This window comes from Fukomys damarensis, unplaced genomic scaffold (genome assembly GCF_012274545.1).
Source record: "Fukomys damarensis isolate Sample0158 unplaced genomic scaffold, DMR_v1.0_HiC HiC_scaffold_16, whole genome shotgun sequence".
Classification (NCBI taxonomy): domain Eukaryota; kingdom Metazoa; phylum Chordata; class Mammalia; order Rodentia; family Bathyergidae; genus Fukomys; species Fukomys damarensis.
Window position 1 is genome coordinate 132,588,964 of NW_022900928.1, and position 27,766 is coordinate 132,616,729.

Genomic DNA, 27,766 nt, shown 5'->3' on the forward strand with positions numbered 1-27,766 from the left:
ACCAGGTGGGCATGCGGGGGAACACGGAGAGCGGACACAGAGCCGAGATAGGACAGAGGAAGGAGAGTCCGGAGAGATGGGTGTGGGTGTCAGGGTGTGAGGCCCGGGGAAGAGCGGGTGGCGCGGGGGTGGAGGACCCCAACATTTCTGAAGGTTTGGATGGGGGTGGCTTGAGGGCGGAGGGTGGACTGTGGAACTTGCTCTGAGCCCCAAGCTTACATGTATCATGAAAAGACACAAACGGACAAAGCAAAGTGACCCACAGCGCACCAAGGTTGCTCAAGAAAGGGCCTAGGAAAAGTTCAGCCCTCCTCCAAGTGGCCTGGTTAGAAGGCTGCTCTGATGAACCATCTTCATCCTGCCGGTCCTGGCTTGCTTCTTTGTGCTCCTTGGTGGTGTGTGTGTGTGTGTAGGGTCGCTCTTTCTTGAGGGATGAATGGAGCAGGTGCTATACACTGCCCTTCTCTGAAAAAGTTTGGCGCTTTCACAAAGCCCGTGGAAGGTTGTTAGCGCAGGAGCACCCGTGGGCGTGGGGGAGGTGGCTGAACCACATCAAGGGCAGATGCAGGCAGGCAGGCCTCTGGTAATGATGGAAGGATCGATACAGAGCCCTAACGAGCTGCCGAGGAGACCCTTTCTGCGGCCACCTCCTTCCTGGACCCATGCTGGGCCGACTTGAAAGACCACCCATTAATTACCTACCTGGTGTGGTGCAGAATCCCAGCCTGCCCTCCCCAGACCCCCGGGAGCTCACTGCCCCTGTGGTGGGGGAGGTGGGGTCTCCGTCCCTGTGTGGAGTGTGTTGGCCGGGGCTTGGCTGCCCTTCCTGGTGAAGCTGGGCCTTAGGATGGCAGTAACCACATTCCTGCAGGGCCAACGCTTGGTGCCTCCATTCTGTTTACTTTCCTGAGAAATGAAATCTGTTTACTGCCTTCTCCGGAGCCTTCCACGTTCCCAACCACACCCACCTTCTGCCAGCAGCTGTGTTTGCTCTGCATAGTTTCCCAAGTCTCTGGCAGGCCCATGGGGAAGGCCGCTGGGCACCTGGCTCAGCACAGCATAGGGCCAGCCCCTGCCCCCACTTCCTGGCAGGCTGGCTGCTTGCAGGCCAGCCAGAGAACCAGGTTTAGGAGGCCGTTCTCTGTCAGAGGGCCCGAGTCAGCTGCGGGTGAGCCCCACCGCTCTACCAGGAGGAACATGGTGTGAGGCTTCTCCTCCATGGGGCGTGCCCTCCTGCATACCAGCTGCTCCATGACAGCCCCTCTGGGACCGTGAGCCGGAGGGGACAGCACCAGGTACCCTCTGAGCACTCCCTGCCCATGCTCCCCACTGGGCAGAGTGGAACTAGCCCCCAGGGAGCCCCCATGCATGCCCCTGAGGGTGGAGGAGATGGGGTTGCTGCTCACACACAGGGAGGGCAGAGGGCTGGACTAAAGACCTCAGAATCCAGGCAGCCCTGAGCTTCCCTCTTCCCAATCCACAGCAAGCCTTGGGCCAGTGCTGTAAGACCCCTCTGGGCTGCTGTTTCTGTGTCTTTGCTGTTGGTGTGCTCTCATTTCCTATTGTGCAGACGTGCGTGTATGGGGGGCCAGGTAGCAGGACTTAGGATGGGAAGGTTACTGAGGAAGAAGGAGTCAGACTTTGGATTTGGACACATAGAAGATGGGTTAAAAGTATTGTCTATTTGAAATAGTGACTTTAGAGCATGTGTATATACAGGGCTGGAAGGCATGTGATTGACAAATAAACATGGTGGGTGTTGAAATCATGGGCCTTCTTGTCTGGGGCAGTGGAGTAGAGGAGGCCCAGAGGCCCCCGGGGCACCAACACCTGCCCACATAGCCCCTGTTAGCTCAGAGCATGGCAGGTGCCAGGGTCAGTGTCTTGGGTTTATCCCACCCTCCCCTGGGAGATCAGGGACACGAGATGCTGGCAGAAGATCCTCAATTCCCACCACCTGACAGAACTGCGGTAGCTCAGTGGTGCAGCACCTGCCAGGCAAGCACAAGATCCTGATTTCGATTCTCAGTACCCACCCACGAAAGAGCTGTGGTGTATTCCAACACATGAACCCCTGGTGGGTGGGCTGCCCAGTGCAAACTGCCAGCCAAACTGCCGGGGAGCAGCTGGGCAGGCAGTAGGGGCTGCATACTTCAGAGAGGGGAGACTGGAGCCCTCTCTCCGCTTGGGGCCTGCTCACTGCCCAGCTGAGAGGCAGCGAGAGTACAATCGACTGTAATGACACAAGGGCCTCTGACTTCTTCCGCTTTCTTTCCTGAGCGCTGGCTTCCCTGGCTCCAGGAGAGGGTCTGCTCAGGGCCCCGTGGTCCTCCCACTGTGGATGCTGGCAGTGCGCCCTCACCCCTGTAGCTGTGGCACTCACAGCTCCTGGCTGTCAAGTGCAAGTGCTAGCAGATCAGCATCCAACCTGAGCTCCTTTTTCTGATGTGAGAGGCACACCCAGCATTGTCAGGAGGATGTTTCTCACCAATTATCTTGCATTTCCAAATGTATCTCTCATGCACCATCGCCAAAAATCCACACCTTAAAGCCCAGGATGGTCCGACTTCATTCACAGATGTCCTTTCCCTAAAGATACCCCTTACATGCACTGCGAACAAACCCCAAGCTTCCGCAGGACCCACAGATTTGGAGGGTATCAGCAGCTCCCTGAGCTTTAAAGGAGAGAGGGTACCTGACAGCCCGAAAGCAGTTGGGGATTTCACCTGCCATGCCAGCTCGTCTGTACTGATCTTGATCACTACGTTGGTGTCTTGGAAGAACTCCCCCCACCCCAGGAGCTGAATGTGGGCCAGGTCCCTGGTGGTCAGTGCAGCAGCACTGGGAACCCTGCTTGGAACTGAGGCTCTCTCTATCTTCCGAAAGATTTGAGGTTTTCCTCTGACCGTCTCTGGCCACCGCTCCATTGTAAAGTGTCAATTTTGGAGCCGTTCCTGGGGTGGGGAAAGACAGTCTTCTGGGGTGTGAGCTATTTCTATTGTCCTTATTCAACTGTCCTCCGGCTGGGACCCAGTGTAGGAGTTTTTATAACTCTGATGTGATAAGGTTACTTGATATGATCAGGGTCATGTGGCCCAGACGCCACAGTGCGCAGCCACCCCGAGATCGCACAGATGTGAACTGTGGGAGACACACGTGTCTGCCGCAATGCTGCCCTCCACACGCTGAGGGCAGAGTCCTGCACACACGTGAGTTGTGACGTCTTCTTCTCTTTTACCCGGTGTGTGGCAGAGGACTCAGCTTGAGACAGCACTGAATGCCGCTGTGTGGACAGGTGAGGGCACGAACTTGCAAACTTGACTTCAGTAACCCAATACTAGGCAAGTGATACCCTGTTGGGTTTAAGGAAATGTGCTAAGTTCAGAATTTGGGGATGAAAGCCTGAAGCTCGGAGTAAGAAACAAACACTGATGACGCACACCCCTCACTATTCACACATTCCAATATCTCCTCCCATAATGTCCTTGGGGAGGAAACAGGGAGCGCTTCTCGGAATCCATCCTCTGTCCATGGCGCCACACGGCAGGATGCCAGAGGCGCCCGGTGTGAACTGCTCAGAGCAGGGACACCAGTGTCTGAGGCCACTTTCCAGAGAGGGCTCCCTGCCTTTCAGAATCCAGCCTCTGCCCCGGAAGAAGGAGGTCCTGGTTGGTGCCACACCTTCTTAGGACAGAGCTAAAAGCCACCTGCCCACACCAGCGGTCACTCTCCATGTGTCGTGTTTGCATGGCTCGGAGCTAAGAAATGTTTCTATGCTGACAAACGCTTGAAAGAAGTCAACAGAAGAATAATACTTCGTGACACTCGGAAATGACAGGAATCCAAATATCGGTGCCCTTAAATACAGTTTTCTGCTTGTCGATGATTTACATAGTGTCTCCAGCTCAGCATGGCGGAGGTGAGTGGCTTCCACAGTGACCTCAGGGTTGGAAGCTACCTGGCTTTTTGCAGGGAAATGTGAGCCTGGTTGAGAAATTGAGAGCCATGGCTGTGCGTCCCAGCAAACTCTTTATTCCTCATTTTCATTCACAAAGCTTATGACTTAATCTTGCTTTTGGTTCCCTTTCTCTGCTGCTGTGACCTCGAGGAATGGATGTGTGCTCTAGGGCACAGCAGCCCCATGGAGGGTGCCCTGCCGGAGGCTGTGAGTGGCCAGGCTCTGCACAGTGTCACGCAGGGGAGGCTCTGCGGGACAGAACAGGGTCCCCGAGGCACGGTCAGAGGCCCCTAGTGGCCTGAAATTACTCCCTTGGCAGATAACTGATCCTGGACAGGCATCCTTTGCTCACAGAGAGGAATGCAGCAATGAAACAAATAACATAGCAGCTTTTTTATTAGTATCTTACTACATGTTGAATATCTATAATCTAAAAATATGAAGTTTGAAATGCTTTAAAATCTGAAAGTATCTGAGTGTGATGCTCACAATATTTAGACTTTGGAGCATTTTTTTGTGGTTTTTAATTTTTATTTATTTTTATTTTTTTGGTACCAGGGATCGAACTTGGGTCCTTGCACTTTTGAGGCAGACGGTGGAACCACTAAGCTAAATCCCCGGCCCCTACACGGTATTCTTTTGATTCAAGAGTTGTATTAATAGATGTGGTACTGGGGATTGTACGTTTATGCTCACTGTGGTCCAAGGCACAGGCCTCAGTGGGTGTCACAGGCTGAGCCAAGGCCCGTAGGTTTCCCTGCATGGACAAACCTGGCCCTGCTCTGTCCGGGGAGCCTTCATTCAGGCAGACAGATACGAGGGCTCACGCAGCGGCCACTTGGTCAGGAGCCCTAGCTGCTCATTTCAACAGCAACACTGAGCTGTTTGGCCATTTCATGTCTCCAAGCACAGCCTATGCCATTTTTCTCTGATGGATTCTTTGTAACTACAAACATTTCTGAAGGACTTATTCAAGCGTGACTCCACAATGTGATTGTGCGAGGGGAGTTTGCCTTTCACTGTAACTGGGAGGGTGTTTTGCATCTGATATAATTTGTCAGTGGCTAGTTTTGAAAGGGGTGGGACTCTGGAGGTCAGTCCAGGGACAAGAGCCCTTCCACACTGCCATGCAACCCCACATGTAGCTGCCCGCATGTTTTTGTCAACAGCTCCCTGAATATCCAAGCCTGACTTCAGTAGTAGGGAGTAGCGGTCAAGTGCAGACATGGTGGTTTTATGAGATCTTTAAAAATAGCTCATGGTGGCCATTGTTGTCTTTGTAAATGGGACATGTAGATGACTTTACAGGCATGGCAGACAGCTGTCTGTTATTTTTTTAAAAATGAGAATAAATTATTGGCTATTACTTTAAACACACCTGAAGACTGACACAGTCATTCACTTACTCATCCCATAATCATTATGCAGTCTTTATTATGTTTTAGGGTGTGTTGCAAGATTTTGGAGATTCAGAATTAGAGACTATCATACCCCGTCTAGAAGGGTCACATGGGGAAAATGCAGAGGCCAGAGCTCTGTGGTGGACAGGAGTTGGTCCAATGTCTTCTTTCCTGCCCGCAGAACAAAGTCACCCAGGATGGGAATGGCACCGCCTTCTGGCCCAGTGGTTCTGGTTGGGCTCCTGCTGTGCACGGCTTTGGGCCATCTTACCTGGCTCAGCTCAAGACATTTTTGTCATCCTCACCTCTCTAACTTCATCCGAAACCCAAGCTGCCCAATCTCCTCTTCTCTGCCAACTTTAGTCCACGTGAAAACTCAACTTCTTTCAAAAGCGACTTGGCATATGGAGTTGCTGAGCAACTGTCAAAATCTTGGAGGAGTTGTGATAAGACAGAGGGAGTAGGAGACTAGAATTTTGGTTTTAAGATGGGAAAAAGGTTTGTATTCTTCAGACTCATGAACGTCACATTAACCCTGGGAAAGATGGCTAATTGGATTAGGGAAAAGATGGCTTGGGAATATTTAGAAAAAGCTCAGAAGGTCATTAGGAGTCAGTCAAGGTGGACCAGAAGAACTTTCTTTTGTGACTGATTATTTTTCAGTATGTGGATGGGCAAGCAACATGTATCTATATTTCGACCTGCAGTAGAAAGAGTTATGAAAACTTCTTGGAGAAGATGGAAAAACTATGATTCTTTCTTTGGCAAAATCTGGTTCAATAACTCAAACCAGATAGTAACTTGATGTGTCTGGTGCAGCAGGGTCCCAGATTCACGGGAGACAATTTTTCCACAGACCTGGGACAGGGTCGGAGCTGGCTCTGGGATGAGCCTCACAAAGCGTGTGCAACCCGGACCCCTTGTGTGCATAGTGCAGAGCAGGGCTCATGCCCCTCTGAGAATCCAGTGCCTGCTAGTCTGACAGGAGGTGGTGTGCAGGAGGCGGAGTGGTGGGGAGCAGATGAAGCTTCCTCTGACAGCCTGCTGCTCACCTCTGGGTGTGTGGCTCTGTACTGGCCCCAGTCCCAGGCCCGCAGGGGGTTGGGGACCCTGCCCTGTGACAGTGGTTAATACCTTAGTTGCAAAATGGAATCACCGAGGAGCTTTACCAGCACTGATGCCTGGATCCCAGCCTGACAGACTCTGGCCAGAAAGCTTCTCACAGGTGAGAGGAGTGGGCTGATTTACTTCATGCCCAAGAGGAAGCTAAAACTCCAGGCGCGTAGGATCGTGGGACTTGCTGCTGTGCATTCTCTTGTTTCTGGCCCTGGAGACCATTGTATGTGAGTCCAGAGCTTGCTGGTTCCCCAGTGAGTGGGTGCTTGCACACTCATTCAGGTGGCACTTGAAGCATGTGTATACAGGGAGAGGAACTTGGCAGCAAGGTGCTGTGACATCCCTTTACTCATTGGACTCCTGGCTTGGTAGCACCCAGCATCCTCCCAAGTCCCTGAGGCCTTGGCGTCTCGGTTCCTGGCTTTCCTCAACTTCTGTGTTTGTTCCAGTTGTGTCCATTGTGCCCTACTCTCACACTGGCATGCACAGTTAGGTCACATATGGTGAGTTGGCAGTTAAAGTGAAGGTGGGGTGGCTTTGCACATCCTTTTTCAACCTCTCCTCTGGTTTTATTTCCTCTCTGGTGCCACCATTAAAATCCTTGCCGTCTCCCATGCAGTGTGGTTCCATGCATTCTTGGGTCCTGGGGGTTTTGGTAGCTGGTCAAAGACATGTTTCTGAACCAATACAATGCCCTCCTGGCGAGAAAGGGATTCTCATTTATATACTTTTCTCCAACTCAGTACCTTTAATATTTTTAATTCTTCAGATGAACTGTCAAATGGTATCTACTTGGTGGAAGAGCCTCATTTGTATGGTGGACCATGGCAGAGTAGTAAACAAATGTAATTGCCGTGGGCTTCTATTGCTGAGTATGGAGTGAATTTAGGAAAAATAAGCCAAAAATCCAAGCAGAAGAGGATGCCGGGCTTTGTCCAGATGACTGAATGAAGAGACTCAATCTCCCTAGAAATGAGTCAGATAGTAACCAGATTTGAGTATAATGTTGCAAAGAATAGTTTTGGAAATTAAACAGTAAGCATAATGTTTTGTCTGCAGGAGGCACAGAAATGAGTCCTGCATTCCTGAGCCTTGTAGTGCAGGTAGCTAATGAGAAAAGACTTTTGCCTCAGGACCAAATGAGAGGAAAAAGGTAAAAATCTACCCTGAAATTATAATGACATGCACAAACGGTAGTGTTTGAATGGTAATTATTATTTTCCTGTGACATGGAGATCTTGCCTTCCTGTCACTGAGCTGACAATTTCCCTCAGCAGCCGCCGAGGATAAGCGCCCCCGGTGGGACCCGGTGGGAAGGCCCTGCTGAGCCTGATGTGGGGCAGCCAGCTTTTTCCATAGCTCAGCTTTCTGTGCCTTCTGGCCAAGACAGGAGTTTCCAAGGTGTCAGGGTGTCCCTGCCATATCCTCCTATTGCTGGAGCAGGGCCAAGGTTCCGGATCTTTCCTGGGCCACTGACCAATATCAGGCTTCCTCCTGGGGCCACTGTCCTAGTGATAGACGCGTGGCCACAGAGTCTGAGCCATCTGGGCACTGTGAGGGTCTGCATACCACTTCCTTAAATGCACCACGGAGGCTGTTGGCTGGGTCAGTTTCATCCATCCTAGAGGAAGCGTTTCTGTTTGTTTGGGTTTTTTTTCCCCAGTACAGGGGATCAAACTCAGGACCTTGTGCTTGTGAGTCAGGCGGTGGTGCCCCTGAGCTCCCTACGAAGCGTTTGTGTGGATGACCGCACACCAACCCGGCCTGGGTCCCAGGGTGACGGCACATCTCCCAAGGGCACGAGAGCCTGTGGACTGACCTGGATTTATTTCCACACGCTTATTCTCCCTGTTTAATGTCTACGGGCCACCCTTCCTTTATTCCTCCTCCTTGCAGAGGTTCCCTTTTAGCCCTCTTAATTAAAGAAAACTTCTTAAAAATAAGAAGCTGGGCAAGAGCACAAGGCTGTTTTTACCACTTTAGGACCCATCCAGCAGAATCAGCCACACAGACATTAATATCAAAAATGTTAAAGTATCTTAACCTCCTCCCTGAATAACAATGTTAGCACAGCACACCTCATTTAACAAAACATTAAAACATTTTACTTCCTCAGATCAAGTGTATCTATTAATAATGACTTAAATTGTCTGTACTGATTTCACATTATTAAGAAATCTCATTCCCATCATGTGAGGGACCAACAACATTATCACTTATTTTTTTGACGATGCTGCCAAGCTCAGCGCAGCTAATGTAAAACAACGCAGCCCGTTCCTCCCCAAATGCGATCCTGCCCGGAGGCCAGGGGCCGCTTTTGTTGACGGACCTGGAGGCCTTTCTGGAGGCCCAGAAACCAAGGTGCTCTCAAGTGCTGCCTACCCACGGCGTCCCAGTGTAAAACAGAGCCACCCAATCGCTATTGCTCAGAACCAGGGGTGAGCAGCCCTGGGAGGACGCTGACGGACTGTGGGGTCGTTGCCGGGAAGCACAGCTTCAGAGCCTTCCCTGATCAAGGTGCCCAAGTTTCTCTACAACTGTCATGGGGATTTAATTACATGATGAAATTGCAGCTTCTGCCTCTTGAGACAAATTGCATGTTCAGACTGATTGTTTTTTATGAGTCTCACACTGGGAGCAAAATACTTCTCTCTTGAAGTTGGTTTGGTCTGATTGTTATGCTGATCATTCCCCAGTCCCTTTAGAAAGGCCGGATTCACTGGATTCACTGCCTTGCTGCCTTGAGGCAGGTCCCCCGGGTCACCTTCTGCCCCTTTGAAACTCTGGGAAGGGCCAAGCCAGATGTGTTTTGTCTGAACGATTGAAAGTTTATTGGACATATATTTTTAATTGGCAAAAATTACAGCTTTAAACTTCTAATGGAAAAATAGGAAAATAATTATGAGTAGAAATGAAAATTAAACATACCACAATATTCAATTTTACTAATTAAAAATGTAAGTTAATTTTTATTTTTTTGCCTATCAAGTTGTCACTTTTAAAAAACCAATTGTAGAAGTTCATTGAGGCTGATGCTCTCATAGCTTGCAGGTAGGAATGGAATTTTCTGTTCAGGTCGGAAATACTATATATAGTGTCTCAACCTACAAAGCACTTTTCAGAAACTAGAGGCATGAAGAGAGAAAGAGTGGAAGTCATTGTCTTCGAGGATGTTAAGTGTAGCAGCTGTCTTAGTTATTTTTCTCTTTGCTGAGACAAAATACAATCTGCTGGCTGCAAGGCAGGGTGGCAGACAGGCATCAAAGAGGAGAAACAGTTCATGGAGGGCAGAAGGCAGCAAAGCAACAAGAGAGATGACCACGGCTCTTTCTGTCCTTTGTATCTTGTCCAGGCTACTCAGGGCAGGCAGCACTCACATTCTTGATCCTATGCCCTTGATCCTGGCATTGCACCACGAATCAGTCCCAGTGTCTCACACTCTAGATCTGGCCACCTCTATCCCATGACCACATGAGGCTTTGGGGGGATATCTGGGCTCAGCCATGACAGCAGCGGTGTAGTTCAGTGGAAGAGCTTTTGCCTAGCATGTGCAAGGCCCTGGGTTCAGTCCCTAGCACCTTGGTGTTAAGTTCAGCAGGAGACACAGCCACAGTCACCACTGGCTTGAAGGTGGGATCCCATCCCCCTGCACAGAGGCCCAGGAAGTGTGATGAGGATGCAGCTAACACAGTGCCCTGTGGTGGAGCTGGCTGGGACAGGGGAACCCAGGCAGAGCACGGAGGGCAGCAGAGGGCGTCCGTGTGTGTTTCCCCAGGTGTCTCTTCCTCCTCTTGTCCTGTTGTGAGGAGCCCAGTCTCATCATTCTGGGCTCGGCAAGTGCCTGGTGTCACTGGCCACAGTGCCAGTGATTGGGGACAAGGGTGCATTACAGAGACCAGGCAGAGGGGACCTGGGTAGAAAGGCGACTATGGGGACAGTGGGTCTGAGGACACAGCTGCGGTATGGGCAGGGCCTGGACCTTTGGTGGACACAGACCCCAACTTTAGAGGAGGCTTGTCACCCCCGTGTGGGACTTGCAGGGTCTGACGCAGCTATGGAGATAACTTACCGGAGAACCAGCGGTGCCAGGCCCAGGTGCAGGTAGCGAGGGCCTGTTCTTTTGACCCAGCGCAGGACAATGATGACAATTCACATTAGCTCCAAAGCTGCTCTTGGAGGCAGCCATTGCATGCTCAGACCGGGGTCCCCCAGCACCTTCTCTCTCTCCCAGCCAGACTTTCTGGTGTTGATCCTAAAACATATCCTGTGAGGTAGACTGCCCAAGGTTCACCCGTGGAGCCCAGGGTTTGTGAGCCACCTGGAAGGGTGGTGGGTGGGTGGGCAGCAGACACAAAGACAGGAAGGAGCAGAGGAGACAGCCCAGAAGAGGACAAGACTGATGGTATTCCCAAGGCTTAGTTTCACCCGAAGTGAAGGGCCAGAGGTTTCCTGCATGGCGATGATGATGATGATGAGTCCCAATTTATTACAGACTAATTCTCTTTCAAGATTTGATAAAAAATAATCACTGGCAAAAGCAAAGCAGAAAGTGGACACACAATCACTTGTCCATGAATCACGCTGGTGGATGTTGTGTTACTCTTGTCACATTGCTGAAAACACAGCCAAATGCTTGCTGTCGCTCTCAGGGCCAAATACTTCCCAGGGTGACACCGGCCTGCACAAGACCCAGAGCAGCCTTTGGTGGGGGGAACTAGGCAGGGGTTGCTGTGAGACCTCACAGTGAGTGGGAGGGGACTCACCAGACCCTTTGGATATCTCACTGGACAGTAAATACTTTATGTTTTACAGGCCACATACTCTCTGTGGCAGCTGTCACCTCTGCCACTGTGACACGAAAGCAGTATAAGCGATGTGCATGGAGGACCATGGCTCTGCTGCAGGGGTCCTTTGCTCATGAAAGCAGGCAGCTGGGTGCTGGCCAGTGTGGCCGTGGGCAGCAGGGAACCACTGCAGGTTTGTGGGAGGGAGAGCTACACGTCACGACCTCAGGTATTAGACAGGGACTGCAGCCTTCTGTCTGCACAGCCTCACCTGCTCCTCCCATGAAACCTGGCTTCTTCTGCTCAGCGGAATCCTGAAGGAGCAGGGGCAGCACCATGTCCAGGTGCCCAGGCACACATTGCCTCCTTTCTCCAACCTGCCCTGCTTCTGGTTGGCTGAGCTTGCATCTGTAAACGCCTGTCTTTCATGTCCAGGTCTGGGAGATGGTTGGTGGTTATTTCTTCCATCAGTTTTTCTGCCCCTTCCTCTCAGTGTTCATCTTCGTGGACTCCAGATGAGTAAGTATGTCAGACCTTTGCTGTTACCATGCAGCCCCTGATAATTTTATTTTCAGTCCCTTACTTCTGTTCCCCGAATTGGGAGCTTTCTATTTGTGTGTGTGTGTGTGTGTGTGTGTGTGTGTGTGTGTGTGTGATGAGTCTGAATGCATATCTTTCGCACTGAGCTATGTCTGCACCCCCTCTTATTTTTCATTTCTGAGACACGGTCTGGCTAAGTCGCTAAGAAGCTCAGGCTGGGCTTGTACTTGCCATCCTCCTGCCTCTGCTTCCCACAGTGCTGGGAGTAACAGGTGTACGCCATCATGCCTGACTCCCAGTGAGGTGTTTTCAGAGTTGCTAGCCCTTTGTCTTTCCTGGCATCTTACAGCTGCTCTTCCGCCCAGTGAGGATAGGAGACCAGCCCTGTGGTCAAGGGAGGGGGCACACACCTGCTCCCATGGGGACGCACCACGTTGCAGTGCGGATTCTTTTTGTAAAGGTGAGCAGCGCTGGCCCTGTCTCCTGGTCCCCTCTCCACACTCATCCTCTCTATCTGTGTAAGATTTTTATGTTTTCTCCCCAGTTACATGATCTATTTCCTCTGCTGAATGGCTCCCCACTGCCTCCTTTCTAAATAAGTGTGAGCACTGTGTCTCGAACTCACAGCCTCACGAAGGCTCACAGCTGCACTAAGGACCCTCGCCCAGCTACTGCTGGGAGCTCCACGCTGGCTGCTCTGCTCCCTGTCTGTGGACTCTTCCTTTCCATCACTGCCTCCTAGGAGCCTTTCCAGGGTCCTCCTGAGGTTTGCTACAGTGTCCTCCCTCTGCTGTCTGGTCCATAAATATTGACTTGACACCCACTGTGTGCAGGACGTGGTGAGTGCGAGCAGCTCCCCCCTGACGTCCAGGTGCCGATGCTGGGATTAGGAGGTGGGGATAGGCTGGCAGAACGAGGCTGCCAAGAGCAGGCGTCAGTCCCCTCCGTCCTGGGGAGGTTTGTTTGCGGCCATTCAGCCCCATTGCAGGAAACCGCTGTCATCTAGGAAGGGCAGAATAGCCCCTCTCCTATTATCCTGGGTCCTTTTTGTTCTGTCGAAACTCTCCAGTGCACTCAGGAGTGGTGCTAATAGAGCGATGTCACAGCATACATTATTGCTTTATTAGCCTGTTTCTCAATTTTGATTCTGAAAATATCCTGATTTAGTCTAATTGCAACTTCGCCGTGTTCCATAGGCAGGGACCGCTCATCCTGGAGGGGGAGCGGAAACACGACCCTGTAGGATTTCTCTCGCTGCCCATATGCCTTTGAAGCCGGACCATTAGGTCTGAGGCATGCATCTCATCTCGTCACAGTGTGATTCGGCCTGCTTCTGGGAAAAATAAGCGCCTAGGGTGTGTGTCTTGTAGAAAGCAAAGAAACATTCTCATGCTAGGTGGTGAGAGGTATTTTTCTGTATCTAAAGCAGGGGCCAAGCCTTCAGCCATTTTATTCCTAAATAATTTAACTATATTCAAAGATAATCTGATGTTATTGTAGGAAAGTGTATTTCTAATACATTCCACTTGATCTGGGTGAATCAATTCAGGCAGCGCATAATTGAGTCTGTTAGCAAGGACTTTAGCAAGAATTTTGCAATCAGCGTTAATTAAGAAGATGGGACAATAATTTGTGCATAATTCCAGATCTTTTCCTGGCTTGTGAATCAAAGTAATAAGAGCAGCGTTCAGGCTGGTGGTGGGATAGTGTCATTAGGTGCTGATTTATAAGTACTTAGAAAGGTTTAATTTCATTTTGCTTCAAGCAGGGTCTCCCTGCCCCCACATGCCGGCCGGGTGAGCAGCAAGCCAGCAGGCGGAGAGCCTCTCTTCCCTTCCCTGCCTGGGGTCACCTCCCACTTCCATCCAGCTTCTGCTTTTATTCTCTGTTCTTTCCTCCATGTTTTTTTCCCTGAAGAATCTTGCTATATTATTCGAAGTCAGGCACTTCAGGCTGTTAATACTGTGGGCACACACACACGCACACACACACACACACACGTGTGAGTGTGCGTGCGTGTGTGTGTGATTCCTAGCATAGACACCGTGTGTGTGCACGCAGTGTTAATTCAGAGAGGTGGCCAGGGCTTCGGTGAGGAATGGGCTTTTCCCAGCTGTTGCTGCACGATATTGCTGGGTGGGCAGGCACCAGACGCCATGCCTGACTCAAGCTCTGCCCCGAACTGGCTGCTCACCAGTAAGTAGTGGCAATGCACAGCCACACTGAACCGTAGGCATCATGGGACGCTGGGCACCATGTGGGGTTTGTGCTGCACATTGGCTCTGTGTGTGTAAACTGATGTCTCTGAGCTTTGATTTCCTCTGCTGGAGGGGCGGGGAAGTAATAGCTCTTGGGAGATACAGGGATCCACAGGCTCTTCTGACTCCAAGATTGTGCCCTCTCTGCCTCAGGGTGAGGTTCTGGGCTGGGAACGTACCAAGCCCAGCACTAGGCCTGTCTCCTAGGCCTCCCCTGGGATTCCTGCACTGCTCACGGCCCCAAACCCAGCGCTGCAGGAGCCTTGCCACAGAAGACAGGGTATGGTCTACATTGGCCGGTTAGGACAAGCCACTTCCAAGAGGAAAACAGGGTGGGAAGGCGACTGCCTGAGAACCCCAGTCAGTCCGGCTTGTGAAGACCCTTAGAGTGAATCTAGACAGACCCGAGAGGACATTAGGGCTTGGGGAGGCGGCTGACACATTCCAGGTCACACAGGGCGCCGTGGGGCTCAGGTGGCAGCCTGGTCACCTCCTGGCCGGGCCCTGGCTCCCCATGGCACCATGCGTCTTCGAGGCTGACCGCACGCTGGCCTCGCTGTGCTTGCGATGGCTCTGCTGTGCAGGACCGAGCTCGCTGCCCCTCGAGCTGACCACCTTCCCGAGCAGCGGTCCTCGCCACTCGCACAGGGAGGTGTGGCAGCGTGCCCAGGGCAGGGCTGTGGTTGAGAAGCCTAACTGTGCGGACAGACACACGTTTGCACTCATGTGTGCACGTCCATCTCGTGTGCTCACACACTCATTCCCCACCTGTGCATGCTGGTGGTGGGATCACTTAATAAACACCCAATTAGCAGTTCTTTAACTTTCCTTAAATACCATCACCCCAAACACAACATAAGGCCTCTATTTTTCTGTTTCAATCAAGAATTCAAGTGCCATCTTGACTTGTATGTAATATATCAGCAGCAAAATCATACAATGCTGACATCCTTAATAATAGCAATTAGTAATCAGTTGTTCCTTAAGCAGTTTGATTACGCCAGTTACCAGATTGCACCGTTGATGCATTTGGGGGTGAACTGGGTCTCAGGTCCTCCTCCCCCAGCCACCCTTTCTCCCTCTGTGTGTTCTTGGAGGCCGGCGAGCCAGCGGGGGTGGAAGAGTGGCAAGGACAGACAGCACCACCCATGCCGTCAACAGAGCAGGGGCTTGGCTTGGGCAGGAAGGTGAATAAGACGTTTCTTTGCAGCAAAAAAAACCACAGTGGATCTGTGGCAGAGCAGGCTGTGCCCACCAGTGGGGTGTGAGCAGAGGGCGTGGCCAGGCCAGGCCAGGCATTGTACCCTGTGTTGCTGAGGCCATGTGAGGCTCTGCGTAGACACCAGGGGAGGGAAAGGGCTTCAGTCTCTGGGTGTGGGAGACCCGGTGAGTATGTCAAACATGCCGGAGGCCTTGCTGAGGTTTGCTCCCCACCGTGGTTGGTGACTTGCAGGGTGGAGGCGACTGTTCGAGGTGGGGTCTGGTGGAAGGGGTGGATGTGGCTGTCTGGGGGCAGAGTCGGAACCCCATGAGGACCGTGGTAAAGAGCAGGTGTGGCCCTCCCAGCCTCCAGCCTCTGGTCTCACCATCTGGTCTCTTCCTCCTGGGTGAGCTCCCCCACCAAACAGCCCGGGGGTGGAACAGGTAGGGCCTCAGCTCCCAACCTGTGGGCTACATAAACCTCTTTTCTTTGTAAAGCGCCCAGTGTCAGGTGTTTTGGTCGCAGCCACAGAGAATGGCTAAAGCCAGGATTTTGGAAGCACTGGGAGATTAAGGCCACTCCTGTGAAAGGCACAGGTGTGGGTGCCACCTGTATCTCGAAGGGCGACCCTCCCAGGGAGGTGACCTTTCCTTTCCAGGCGAGCTGAGGAGGCACAGCTCCTGTTGGAGGTTCTGGTCGGACGCGGAGGTGGCTGTGTGTGTGGGGACCTCCACCCTGCTCTGCAGCGGGCTTCCAGCCCCTGGTCACAGGCAGAGCATCTCCTTGGCAGGGTGCAGAACCAGCAGCCAGGATGGGTGCCCAGGCCCATCCCACGGTGGGCAGAGGAATCACGCTGGCTCTTGTGTAAGCTGAGTGCACTTGAAGCTCCCATGCCCGTCCTCATGGGCAGCAGGCGTCTCTGCCAGCGCATGGGGCATCACTGCCTGCCTCTGCATCTGCTGGATGGGGCCGGAGTTTTCCACTTCCTCTTCGCCCACCACAGTGGCGAATGCCTACTTGATGCCTCTCTTTCTTTATGTTTATTTTTTACTTTTTGATGCTAATGAGAATATATCAAAACACATTATTATCTTCTGTTCTATTTGGAGGGAGTAATAGGTTCACAGGAGGATGAGCGTGTGGTTCTCCTGCCAGCACAAGGCCTCTGTGTGACCCTTTTATCAAGCGGAGAGAGGTTACTTCCTGCTCTTGTTTCTGTCTGCGAACGACTCCTGCTGGGCTCCCCTGGCTCAGCCCCCTTCCTGCCCACTCACTACACCTCCCTCCTCCTCCTGAGAATGTAAAGGTACCAAAGCGCACGATCCCAGTCAGGGCGATTGCCACACATTCTGACGACTACAGACCCACGGGAACTTGTGAGTACAAGCAGCTCTTTCCATCAAAGCTGCTCTCCAAGAGCTTGCACTCACATTTACCCCGAGAAAGGGGCCGTTTTCCCATACACGTGACAAGCGGCCCACACTGGTTTTGGACCGTAAGTCATGGAGAGGCCGGCTTCACAGAGGCAGGAGAAGGAAGAGGCCGCCACAGTGACCCCAGCTGGCAGATTCCAAACCCCAGTGCCCCGGTGGTCAGTAGACTGGAAACCACACAAGGCAACTGCCCTCTTCAGGTCCTTCCTGTTGGGGGGCTTGGAGCCTTTGGCGCCCCTGTATGCTAGTCTTGGGTGCAGCCTGGGTGGAGGCTTTCAGCTCACTCTGCTCCACAGCTTTGCCCAGGATGTCTTGGGCTGGTGGGAAGCGCTATTCTGACCTCACACACTGCTCCACAAGACATTGGCCTGGCAAGTGTGGTTCTTGAGGTCTCATAGTTCGCTGGTGCCCGAACCAGGTGTGACTCAGAACACCTCGCTCCAGAGATGCGGCGGGGCCTGGCCCCTCACCAGTACTGTGCTGCCGCAGACTGGCCATGAGCTCCTGGAGAGAGCTATATACGCCCTTCCTGCGCTGCTCTCCTCTCCCATCTCCCGCTCCGCCCCACCAGCACACTCCACAGGAGACCGGAACTGCGGAGCCCTCTGTCCTCCCTGCTTCTCCTTTTTCCCAGTACTGGGAATTGAACCCAGGGCCTTTGCTCTGAGCAACATCCCCAGCTCTTTTAATTTTTGATTCTGAGACAGGGTCTTTTGCTAAGGTGCTAAACTGCTCAGGCTGAACTTAAACTTCCCATCCTCTCACCTCAGCCTCCCAGAGAGTGCTGGGATCACACACGTGGCTGCTTCTGTGCTCTAGTTTAGTGGTGGAACTAACCTACACTCTTCCCCAGGAACCCTCATCCAGCCTCCCAGTCTTTCCCATCTTTGGGGCCACAACTTTGCCCTTTCCCCCAGACGCCTGCCTTCAGTCTCCTCCACTTGCCCCACTTCTGTCTCCTTCAAGTCTTTTCCCATTGTGGCCAGAACATGGCACACAGCCCGGGTGAGTCTGGGCACCGGCTCCCTCCGCCTTCAGGGGAGAGTCCAGCGGGGTCACTGAGAAGGAGGTGCACCAGGACGACAGGCGTATCATCTCAGAGGGCCGCTGTCCTCAAACAAAGCAACGCAGGATAGATCCACGTGCCTAACCTCTGTGGGCAGCCTCAGCTGTCCCTGGGCCACGACACCTGGTGGACATTGTCGACAACGCAACAGGAGGACACGCAACTGTCCTTCAAAGGCCTGCACCGATTTCAAGCGTCAGTAGAGCCACGTGGACAGCGAAGACCTGGTAGGGCGATTAGTAACGTGAAAAGCAGAGACAGTTGCGACTGAGCTGCCCAAATGCATGGCCCTTCAGCTGTCTGGGGAGTGTGCAAAGGAGGGCGCGTGGAGAGGACACTTGCTGAGGTGGAGCCAGCAGGAAGCAGGTGGCAGGACCATGGTGGGGGTGTTGTCTTCCCCTGTTTGGTCTGTGGAGTTTGGTTTTTTTCGGGAGCTTGGACTGGGAGGGCAAGGTGTGGAATCACCAGGCAGACTCCGGGGAGGTTTCTGGAATGCTTCTGCTTTATTTAGGAAATGCACAGGCTTATATAGCTTACAAGGGGACAACCATGGGGGAGGAGCATTGGATTACATGGCACTTCCTTATAGGTTATGCAGTAGTGGAGAACACTGGGCGATATCTTATTGGCTAGACATATGGGAGGTGGGGTGATTTTTCTTGGGCAAGGCGAAGGAGTCATGGACTAGGGGCAGAGGTACAGCCTGTTAGACGGAGCCTCTACACACTTAGGCGAGTTAGCTCAGCCTCACAGAGGTCTTTGAATTTGCTCAGAAGACAGGAGTGTGGTGCACCTGGCCTAGCCAGGCTTGAACTTCTCCCACGGGGGGGGCGGGCAGCCAGTTAGCAGAGCCAGTGGGGCAGTGGAGGCTGCAGTAGGAGGCTCCCGCTTCTGTACCCAAAAGGCCGGTGAGTGGGTGGGCACTGCTGGCCAGGACACCAGCCAAGGAAATATGATGCTGGACCACACAGGAACCTACCAGGGAGAGGGCCCAGGAGCAAAGACCCTACCCTCTCTTCTTCTAGAGCCGTCAATCAGCTGCCCTAATGGGAGCCAGAGGGCAAGGGGTGGATGGATCCAGGGCACAACTATCAGCCTCTGGGCTGAGCTCAGGCTGGGCCTGGGGGGCAAGTAGGAAATGATAGCTCAGCTCTCCTGGTCAGATCTCCATTTGGGGTCACAAGGGCTCCCCATTCCCACTTTCATGCTGGCTCCATGACAGATGGAATGGGCCCACGTGGGGATCATAGGCCCTGGAACACAGATATTTAGAAAACCAAGGTAAAGGAGAACAGGGACTGCTTCCTCCCATGAGCTACAGCAGCTCCCTCTGTGAGCAGCAGCCCGGGCGGCTGCACCAGGCCCCAGAGCGGAGTTGGGCGCCATGCTGGAAGCTCCGACCCCCCAATGCTCTATCTTCCCACCGACATTGAAGCCCCCAGCGTCTTGGGGCCTGCGTGCCCATCCCAGGGCTCGTCCTTGCATGTGCCCTGTGTGCATGTGTGTGCACGGGGGGGCCTGACTATGGCCACACAGGAGCCCCAACCTCCGTCAGGGGCCAAGACTGGATCATGGGGCCACATCTGGCTAGCTGGACAACAGCTGGACGAAACTCATCACAGGCTGGGGAAAACATTTTCGGCCAACATGACCAAGGGATTATAGCCAGGTGACATAAAAATACCCCACTCAATGACAAAAGGATTCAGCGAACTGGGTGAGATTCTGCCCCTGGGCTCACCCCATGTGAAGAGGCCTACAGAGAAAAACCCAAAGCCTTTATAACAGCCAGGAAAGAAAGGTGGTAAAGACTCATGGAGTTGGCAATCAGACACAAATATTCATGACCAGCAGTGCTGAGGGTCCGGGAGGCTGCAGTGGTGAACATCTCCCTATCAGGGGGAGGAGAAGTTCTTTTTGAAAATAATTTGGAAATGCCTCAGTTCATGAACGCTTCTGCTCATGAACAGTTCGGTTTGTGGACAGAAGCATTTGGTAAAGATTTGGTTCCGTCTGAGAACTCTGCTTCAGGTGATGAACTTGACCATCTTCCCCAGAACCATGGAATGAATGGAGTTCGTGAACGGAAGGACCTCTGTGCACATCAAGGGAATTTTATATTCTTATTCAATAAGACTGCTCGTAAGAGGCTTCCCTGAGGATAAACTCCAGATAAACAAGCCACAGGAGAGCCAATAAAGATGTGAAATACAGCATTATTTACACTAGCGAACATGTAAACAAAGATTCTCTTCCAGTAGATATTTGGCTTAATATGTTGTGACTAATCGCTTTCTCAGGTGAATGAAATTCAGAGGCCCATGAAGCACTATGGAAATGACTTTGGAGTCTCAAAGAGCTCAAAATAACACCTATGATCTGGTTACGAGCAAGTGACTGTGTGGATGCAAACAGACAAGTGTGGAAAAGCACAGAGCGGATGCCCTGGGATGGTGGCACAGAGGATTAATTTTCCTCTCCTTGGTTGCTTTGTGTCGGTTTTTTATGGTTGCCTAATATCACACACATACCCACGGCACACACAGCATGCATGTGTGTGCATGTGCCATGTGAAAGTGACTGGGGCCAACGTGGCGTCGCTTGTGTCCAACTCTCCCAAACAATAAGTAAACAGAGCTGGAAGGCTAGGACAGAGGGGATCTCCTGCTCACCCCGGAGCGACACCAAAGCCTCTGCCAGGCCTGCAGCCTTGCACAAAAACCAGTGCAACCTTAGGCAGAAAATTCTGCTGGCAGGACATCTGGCCCGCAAGGTCTGTCCACAGTGGTTATCGATCTTGTGGCAGGTGATTGCCGTTTCCAGACAGCTCATACCGTCATCTTCCGCTGACTTTCAGTCTTCCCACCTCACCTCCCTGCATTACCATTGTGGTGTTTATTCCCAGATGGGTCCCTTAGGCCCGGAGAATCTCTCTCCATTCGTCGTTTCGGGTGACATAAATGGGACGTGATCAGTAAATGTTTAAGTCTAAAACTGTATTACAGTAAAAGACACCGCCATAGATCTCCCTCAAAATCCTCCTCTTTGCTTCCAGTACCCTTGTCCCATCGTTCTGGCCACTTTCTGAAGCAGCTCCGGAGTCCTCTTTCACGCGTTTCTTTACTGGGTGTGACACAAACTGCAGTGACTGCCGCCACCTAGCGCCATCCAACAGAAAGGCAGCCCGTAAAACTATCACAGCTCATCCTCCTCCACCGTATTCACCCGGCCAGGTACCACGTGACTTCCGGCTCTCCCCCAAAGTCAAAATGACTGGGACAGGTCAACTTTTGCATGGATTCAGGACATGGAGGCAGCCAGGAGAAGACACTCAGGAAAGAGGACCCCAGAGCTGCTTCAGACAGCGGCAGGGAGGAAGGGACAAGTGTGTTTAAAGCGAGGGGAGTTATTTTGAGGGGGAATTCATGGCCATGTGTCCCTATTGTAACGAATTTTAAACATCTGAACACTCACCATGTATTTGGACCGCACTGCACTTGTGGGTAAGATACCCAAGCACGGGTCTCGCCGTCCCCCCCTCCCCGCCGGTTTTCCTTCTCGGAGGGTTCCCGAATGAGAGCTGCCACAGCTCCTCCGCCCTCTCCCTTACCTAGCAGGGCGCCAGGGTGAGCTGCGCCCAGAGCTCCTTCGTCCAGCCTTCTTTGTCCAGTTCAATCGTGGTGTTGGCGGGGGTCACCTCGGTGCAGATCAGCGCGGCCTTGAGTCTCCGCACCAGGCCGCAGTGCAGCAGGAAGCCCAGCCGGTCATGGGCTCTCTCCCAGCCCCAGCCTGGCACGTCCAGGCCTACGAAGGGGTGTGGAGAGCGGCCCTGAGCAGCGCATCGGGGGTGGGGACGGGCTGCAGGGTGCGTGGGTGTGAGGAAAGCGGCTCCGGGAGGGAAACTCCGGGAACTTCTCGGGCACGGAGCCTCCACCCGGGCAGAACTTCTCTGGGGGCCGGAAGCTCCACACAGCTTCAGGGAGCAGGGAGTCTCCCCCACTGTGCTCCCAGTTGTGCCCCTCCCCTCCTCCTGTCTCTCCTCCCCTCGTGGTCAGCTGGGCAGCACCTCCATGCCTGCTTCTGAGAAGGTGTTTCTGGGTGAGGTCAGTCAGTGCTTCGCTCGGCTGAAGTGTAATGTGGGTGGGCCAGCAGGTGGCCTTCGGACTCCAACTGCAGTCCTTGCTCCGGCCCAGAGGCCACCCCGCCCTCCCACGGATTTGGGACTTAGTGAGTCTGCGCAATCCTAACTTTTCTCTCTGCCTGCCAGCCCGCCCCTCTGTAGAACTGGACTGTCTCCCCTCCCTCACTCAGCTCCCCAGTTGGCTTTGCCAGCTGTGTTCCATCTGCCCTTGAGGTGCCAGCCGCTACACCTCCTGCTCAACTTTCACTCTTCTCCACAAAGGACAAAGCTGGATTTTCCTGGCTGTGGTGCCCTACCTGGCCCCTGGATGAAATGTCAGACCAGGTCTGGCGGGAGGAAGCAGGTATGGTGCCTGAAGTCTCTTACTGTCCCACTGATGGGAACTAAGGCTGCTCCCTTCTTCTCCCTTTCTTCTTTCCTTGAACATAGACTAGATGTCTGGAGCTGTGGCAGTCCCTTTGCAGCCATTAGGCAATGGACATGAGATGAACAATCAACACATTAAGAGGAGTGGAACAGAAAGAGGGGAACGGTATGCTTTTCGATGACATTTCTGACCTCCACCCCTGCTCTGAGCCCCCAACCCAGATTACTTGTCTTTATTTCTTGAGTGCTGTCTGTGTAGAGTCACTGGCCTCTGCTTCATTCTTGGACTACAGTCTTAGGGTTTTGAAAGAGGTTTTTGAGCTTGAATTTCCAAGTGCAAATGCTTTGCAACACCAGATGCTTTACGTTTTTTGGAGAAATTCAGCACATCTGTGTCAACACAAGGAGAGGGAGCGCTGTGACCTCAGGAAAACAATCAGAGTCGGGGCAGAATGATTGAAAGAAATAGAGCGAGTGTTATCAGGCACAACTCTCAAACTCCAAATCAGAAGGGAGGTGAAGACGGAGCACTTGTTAGGCAGATAATAAGACGACAAAGCCTCAGATATGGCACTTGCGGATCCTAATTACCAAGCTATCTGCTGGGTGTTCAATCAGCGGCACGCACACTATGCTAATTATTTGGGCTAATTTTGTTATAATGTAATTCTTTATCAACCCTGCTATGTATAAATTAGGAATTGAAATGTAACTAACACAAATTATATTTAAGGCAACACGAATTTCTTTACTTCAGTAGGAAACCTTCCCATCTCTGTTTCTTTCTCTTTCTCTTCTGCATCAGCTCACAGGACCCCCTGACTCCTTGTTCTCTTTTAATTTTTAAGGGATCATTGGTGGGTATGGTAAGCCGGGGACGTGTGCTGACTTCTGTCAAGTTGAGCTTACCGATGTGTCTGGGGGAGCAGTGATAATCCCCGGGGCCTCCCCGGGAAGCAGGTGCGTTGTACGGGATTCATGGTCCACAGGGCTGGTGGGAAGCTTGTGGTGGGGTCAGAGCCCTTGGGGCTGCCGCCCCGTCATGTTTCCTCTCTCCGTGCCTTTGGTGTCTAACCGTCTTGCACAAGCGCGCCGTAGCGTTGGGGTCTGATTTCCGCATGGAGCTTCTGTTGGAGGTGCCGGGGAGGGGCTGCCTGGGAGAAAGGGCTGACCTCAGAGTGGGGACAGGTGTGAGCTGTGTGTGGACCGGCTCGAGTGCTGGGAATGGGGATGGGGACCCCGTCTTTGCCTGCTCTCTCCAGGCCCACCCCCTGGCCCCCACGAGCAGCCCCCAACCCGATGGGGCTGCCTCTCCTCCCAGCCCCGCTGCCCGACCTCCCAAGGTCAAAGCCAGCATGGCCATTGCCCTCCGTGCGTGGCTCACTCTTTCCTTGTCTCTCCCCTGTGCCCGTGGTCTGATGTGCAGCTGCTGCAGCCCAGGTATGGCTGGTCTTCCTGAACTCCTGGTGAAATGTGATCCTTACCCTGCGTCAGTAGGAAGGTGGCGGTGTAATCCCACCCACCGTGGGCTCTGGGGAAGCCATTAAAGCTGTCAGAATAGATCTCTGATGGGGTCCTGGCCACTGTATGTGAAGAGGGAGACCAGGCAGACACACACTGCCGCCTGTGCTCTGACCCTTGTCATGCGATGCTCTGGCGCCCTGGGACTCCCCCAGCAGGAAGGCCATTGCCACACGAGGCCTTTTGACCTTGCACCTCTGGGATTCAAGCCGACGTAAACCTTTCTTCTTTACAAAGTAGTCTGCCTCAGGAGTTTGATTATAGCAACAAGAATGGACTAAGACAGTGGCTTCCTGAGTTCCCAGCCCCAGTGGCATTGTCACTCTGTCTTCACAGATGTTATGGAAGTTGGGGGTTTAGGTTTCATGGAAGTCAGTGACAGCTCTAGAAAAACCCTTTCCCTTCTGTTGGGGCAGGATCTGTGAAGGCACAGGGTCGGGCGGTGCATTGGACATGTGGGTATTTCCACTGAAAGGTGCACCGAGGCCAACATAGCAAGAATTCACACGCCTTGTGAACCCCAACCTAGGCCGGTGCTTGTCGGTGCGCTGAGAATACAGACGTGGTACTCGATCTGCTGGCTGCAGCTTGCAGGGTGTGAGGGGCACCCTTCTAAAGGAGCTGTGGACCTGAACACTTTGTCCCCCGGACTCCCAAGATGTGACACCAGGAGGGTGGGGCCGGGGGAGTGACTGGGTGATCAGAGTGTTACGTGTGGAAGCCAACCATGGTGTTGGTTGGAATAAGGGATGCCTCAGGATTGGACCGGCATGGATCTGGCCCAGTCTGGGTGACGGATGGACCTCCTGGAGCTGGAAGACCCAGCCTGGCACAGGTGGCCCTGAACATTAGGCTCATGGCCTTGCTGGAATAGAAGGGAAAGAAGGAGGAAAGCGCACCTTCAAAGGAGCTCTGGTCTTTTCCCCTGCCTTAGGACGTCCACTTGGGACGTCCACCTGCAGGTCTCCAGCTTCCTGGTAGAGACTCACACGGGCCCTATACTCTGATCGGATCCTCCGGCTCTCAGCGTGGGCAACCTGTCCGCACTCCTCCTCCTGACTCTGCGGCAGCCACTGGGAGCCTGCCTGTGAATACCACAGATGTCATCTGTATAACCAGTACGCCCTCATTTTAAATGTAAGGAAAAATAACAGTGCAAAGCAATGACTCCTGCCATCACGTGGTGGGTGAGGAAGCCGGAGGGGACGTGGCCTCCCGAGGTCACCCTGCTGTCCAGCGGCAGAGTAACACAGCCGACCACGTCCCCAGGACGTCCCAGGACCGAGGGGGACAACACCCTTGGGGCCAAGGTCTGCCCTCTGGGAGTCAGTGTCTCTCTCCCTTCTTCTGTCCTCTGTCCGCTGACCTTTCTGGAGATGCAGAAAGGGCTAGAAAAGAGCTCGAGGGAAGAGGGGAGGCGTCAGGCAAGGGTGGCAACCAGGAGCACTGAGGGGACTTCAAGGGGAAGGTGCCAGGGCAGTGACCACGTGCGGGGACTGGGTAAGGAGAGGGAGTCACACTGATGTGAGCTCTCGGTCGCTGGGTGGTGTTTTCCTAACCAGGACACTGTCTGAGACTGGAAGGCCCAGGCTCAGCTTTTGATGAGTTGCACAGTTAACTGTGTGTCACTCTTAGGGTTTCGATCTATAGTGACTCCTGAGGGGCTCCTGTGGTCAGGTGCTGGGCTGGAAGGGGACTGGGTCATGGGGTGCTGTATTCTCAGAGGATTTGTCCACTGAAGTGGTTGAAACTGACTGTGCTGTTGGAGGCGGGTCTGGCAGGAAGAGGCGGGCCCTGGGAGTGGCCGAAAGGGGGGCTTTCCCTTCCTCTCTGCTTTTGCCTTTGCTGTCTCTGCTTCCTAGCTCTCATGGGGTGAGCAGCTTTTCACCCCTCTACCGTCTGGATTCTGCAACTGTGGACTGAAATGGAGCCAAAACAGGCCTTCCTTCCTTTACGTTTTGGGTGTCAGGTACTGCCTCCCAGCGAGGGGAAGGCGGCTAGGGACAGCAGCTGTCACTGAGTGGCTACAGAGGGCGGTCATCAAGTGCAGTGAGTAAGAGTTAGTCCTCGGAGAACTCACATTACAATCACCCTCTTGGGTCAAAAAAGCCCTGTAGAAAATCACTTATAAGAGGCAGAAGTAAAATTTGAAAACTTTTTTTACCTCAAATAATCTTCATCGTAGACGAAAATAGAAAAATGGTGAGGTTCTTTGTCAGTGACTGAACTCAGCCGTGAGCACAACTGTGAGACATTTTTTTGAGAGATCAGGCAGATAAGGTGGGGGAGTGGCTGACCAACTCCTGGAGGAGGAAGTACGAGGGAGGCAGAGTGGGCCCTGGGCTCAGTCTGGGCAGGTCCTGTGTCACCTGAGTCCCGTCTTGCACCCCAAACTTCAGTGGGTCACGTCACGCTTGGCCTTGAGGGCCTGGTGCTCGCTGGAGGTGGGGTGGTGACAGACACAGCAGAGACTGCTGGGCTTCCAAGGGTTCCTGTGCTTCAGAAATGGCCTGCACTGGCCACTGCAGATGTTTCTATTCTAGAACCCCAAACAGGAAATAAGCACCCTGGCTGCCCCCAGCTGTCTCTGTGGCTGATTCTCTTCAATTTCTACACCTTGGTTTCAGAAAGGGGAGATGTCTGCAAGGTTCAATTCTGCCTCCTTCTCTTAGTGTGGGCCTGGATCCATTTGACCACAGACACAGTCCAGATTTAACTGTCCACGGTGGACACTTGTGGCCCTGGGCGCATGTGTCCCCTCTCAGGGAGGGTGGTGATCCTAGAGCCGGTCCAGGCATACATAAGGGAGATGTGGCTTCCTGCAGACCGGGTTACAAAGGAACTGGCTCCTGTCCTGCTGCTCCTCAGGGGTCTTTGACTTCACACCCCGGGGAGAGCCAGCCACCCTGCAGAAGGCCCTGGTGACATTCTAAGGTTGTGGGCGGTCACAGCAGGGGCCTGGGCTGTGTAGCTTCAGCCTCTTCCAGCCTCGAGTTCACCCATGGGAGTTCTAGGTCAGGCCTGGTTTCCACATATTGTGTCTGTGCTTGTTGTTTTAAGCATTAGCATTTGGGACACCTTGTTATGCAACAAAGGGTCATTAATGCAGCACCCTAACTACACTTGAAGAAAGCCCAAGACCTTGCCTTCCCCTCGCTGGCTCCCTCCTTCCCAATCAAGGATGGGCCTAGTGAGCAGAGCTCTGGCCTCCTAAGGCTAAAGACTGGATTGTTTGCAGTCATCAGGACAAATGTCTTTTTATTTTTTATTTATTTATTTATTTATTTAAAAAAATTTTTTTTGGTACTGGAGATTGAACTCAGGTCCTTGCACTTGCAAGGCAGGACACCGAACCACTGAGCTAAATCCCCAGCCCCAAATGTCTTTTTATGAAACAGAGTTGCTGCAAAAAATTAAAAAAAAAAACCTTGAGAAAATTTCTAAATTTATACTGTCTTGGGGAATCTAGATGAATGCAAATGCCAACCAAAAAAAGATGCAGGGAAACAAGCTCGAATTCTCCTCGAGGAAGATCTGCATTTCGAATTTTTAAAATGCAGTCGACATGGGAATCAGAGATGACACAAAAACCACATTGGTGATTTGTCAGTCTCAACTACATAGTGAGACCCTGTCTCAAAAAAAAAGAAATTCTCTCCAACTTTGGGTATAAAAGGGATAAAATGAGGTACATAAAGAAAATTGACACTGTAGTCACATTCAGGAAAGTTGTGCATATCTCAGGAGAAGGAAAGCAGAGAGAATCTAGTAAGTAAACAGAGAACTAAAGCCCAGTACATACTTTCTATGGATTGTATAGCGCCCATCCCGACCCTACCGAATTCCCGTGTTAAAGCCCTAGGCCCCCCCTTACTGTATCAGAGGCAGCATTTTTAAGTGGAGCCTGCTGAAGGAGGAAGCTCAGGCATCAGTTGTCCAGTTTAGGTTGGAGGCTGCGGACTACCTGGGAGAGTGCCAGACA

General features: G+C 52.6%; 1 protein-coding gene across 1 annotated transcript in view; it reads right to left on the reverse strand.

Annotated features, from left to right (window-relative positions):
* Asb18 (ankyrin repeat and SOCS box containing 18) overlaps positions 1–2,927 on the reverse strand; it is a 37,421-nt gene extending 34,494 nt beyond the window's left edge. Inside the window, 2 exon segments of the mRNA XM_033763992.1 lie at positions 1,083–1,183; positions 2,696–2,927. Of these exon segments, the coding sequence (XP_033619883.1) occupies positions 1,083–1,183; positions 2,696–2,927 (333 nt within the window).
* Between the last annotated feature and the right edge of the window lie 24,839 nt (positions 2,928–27,766).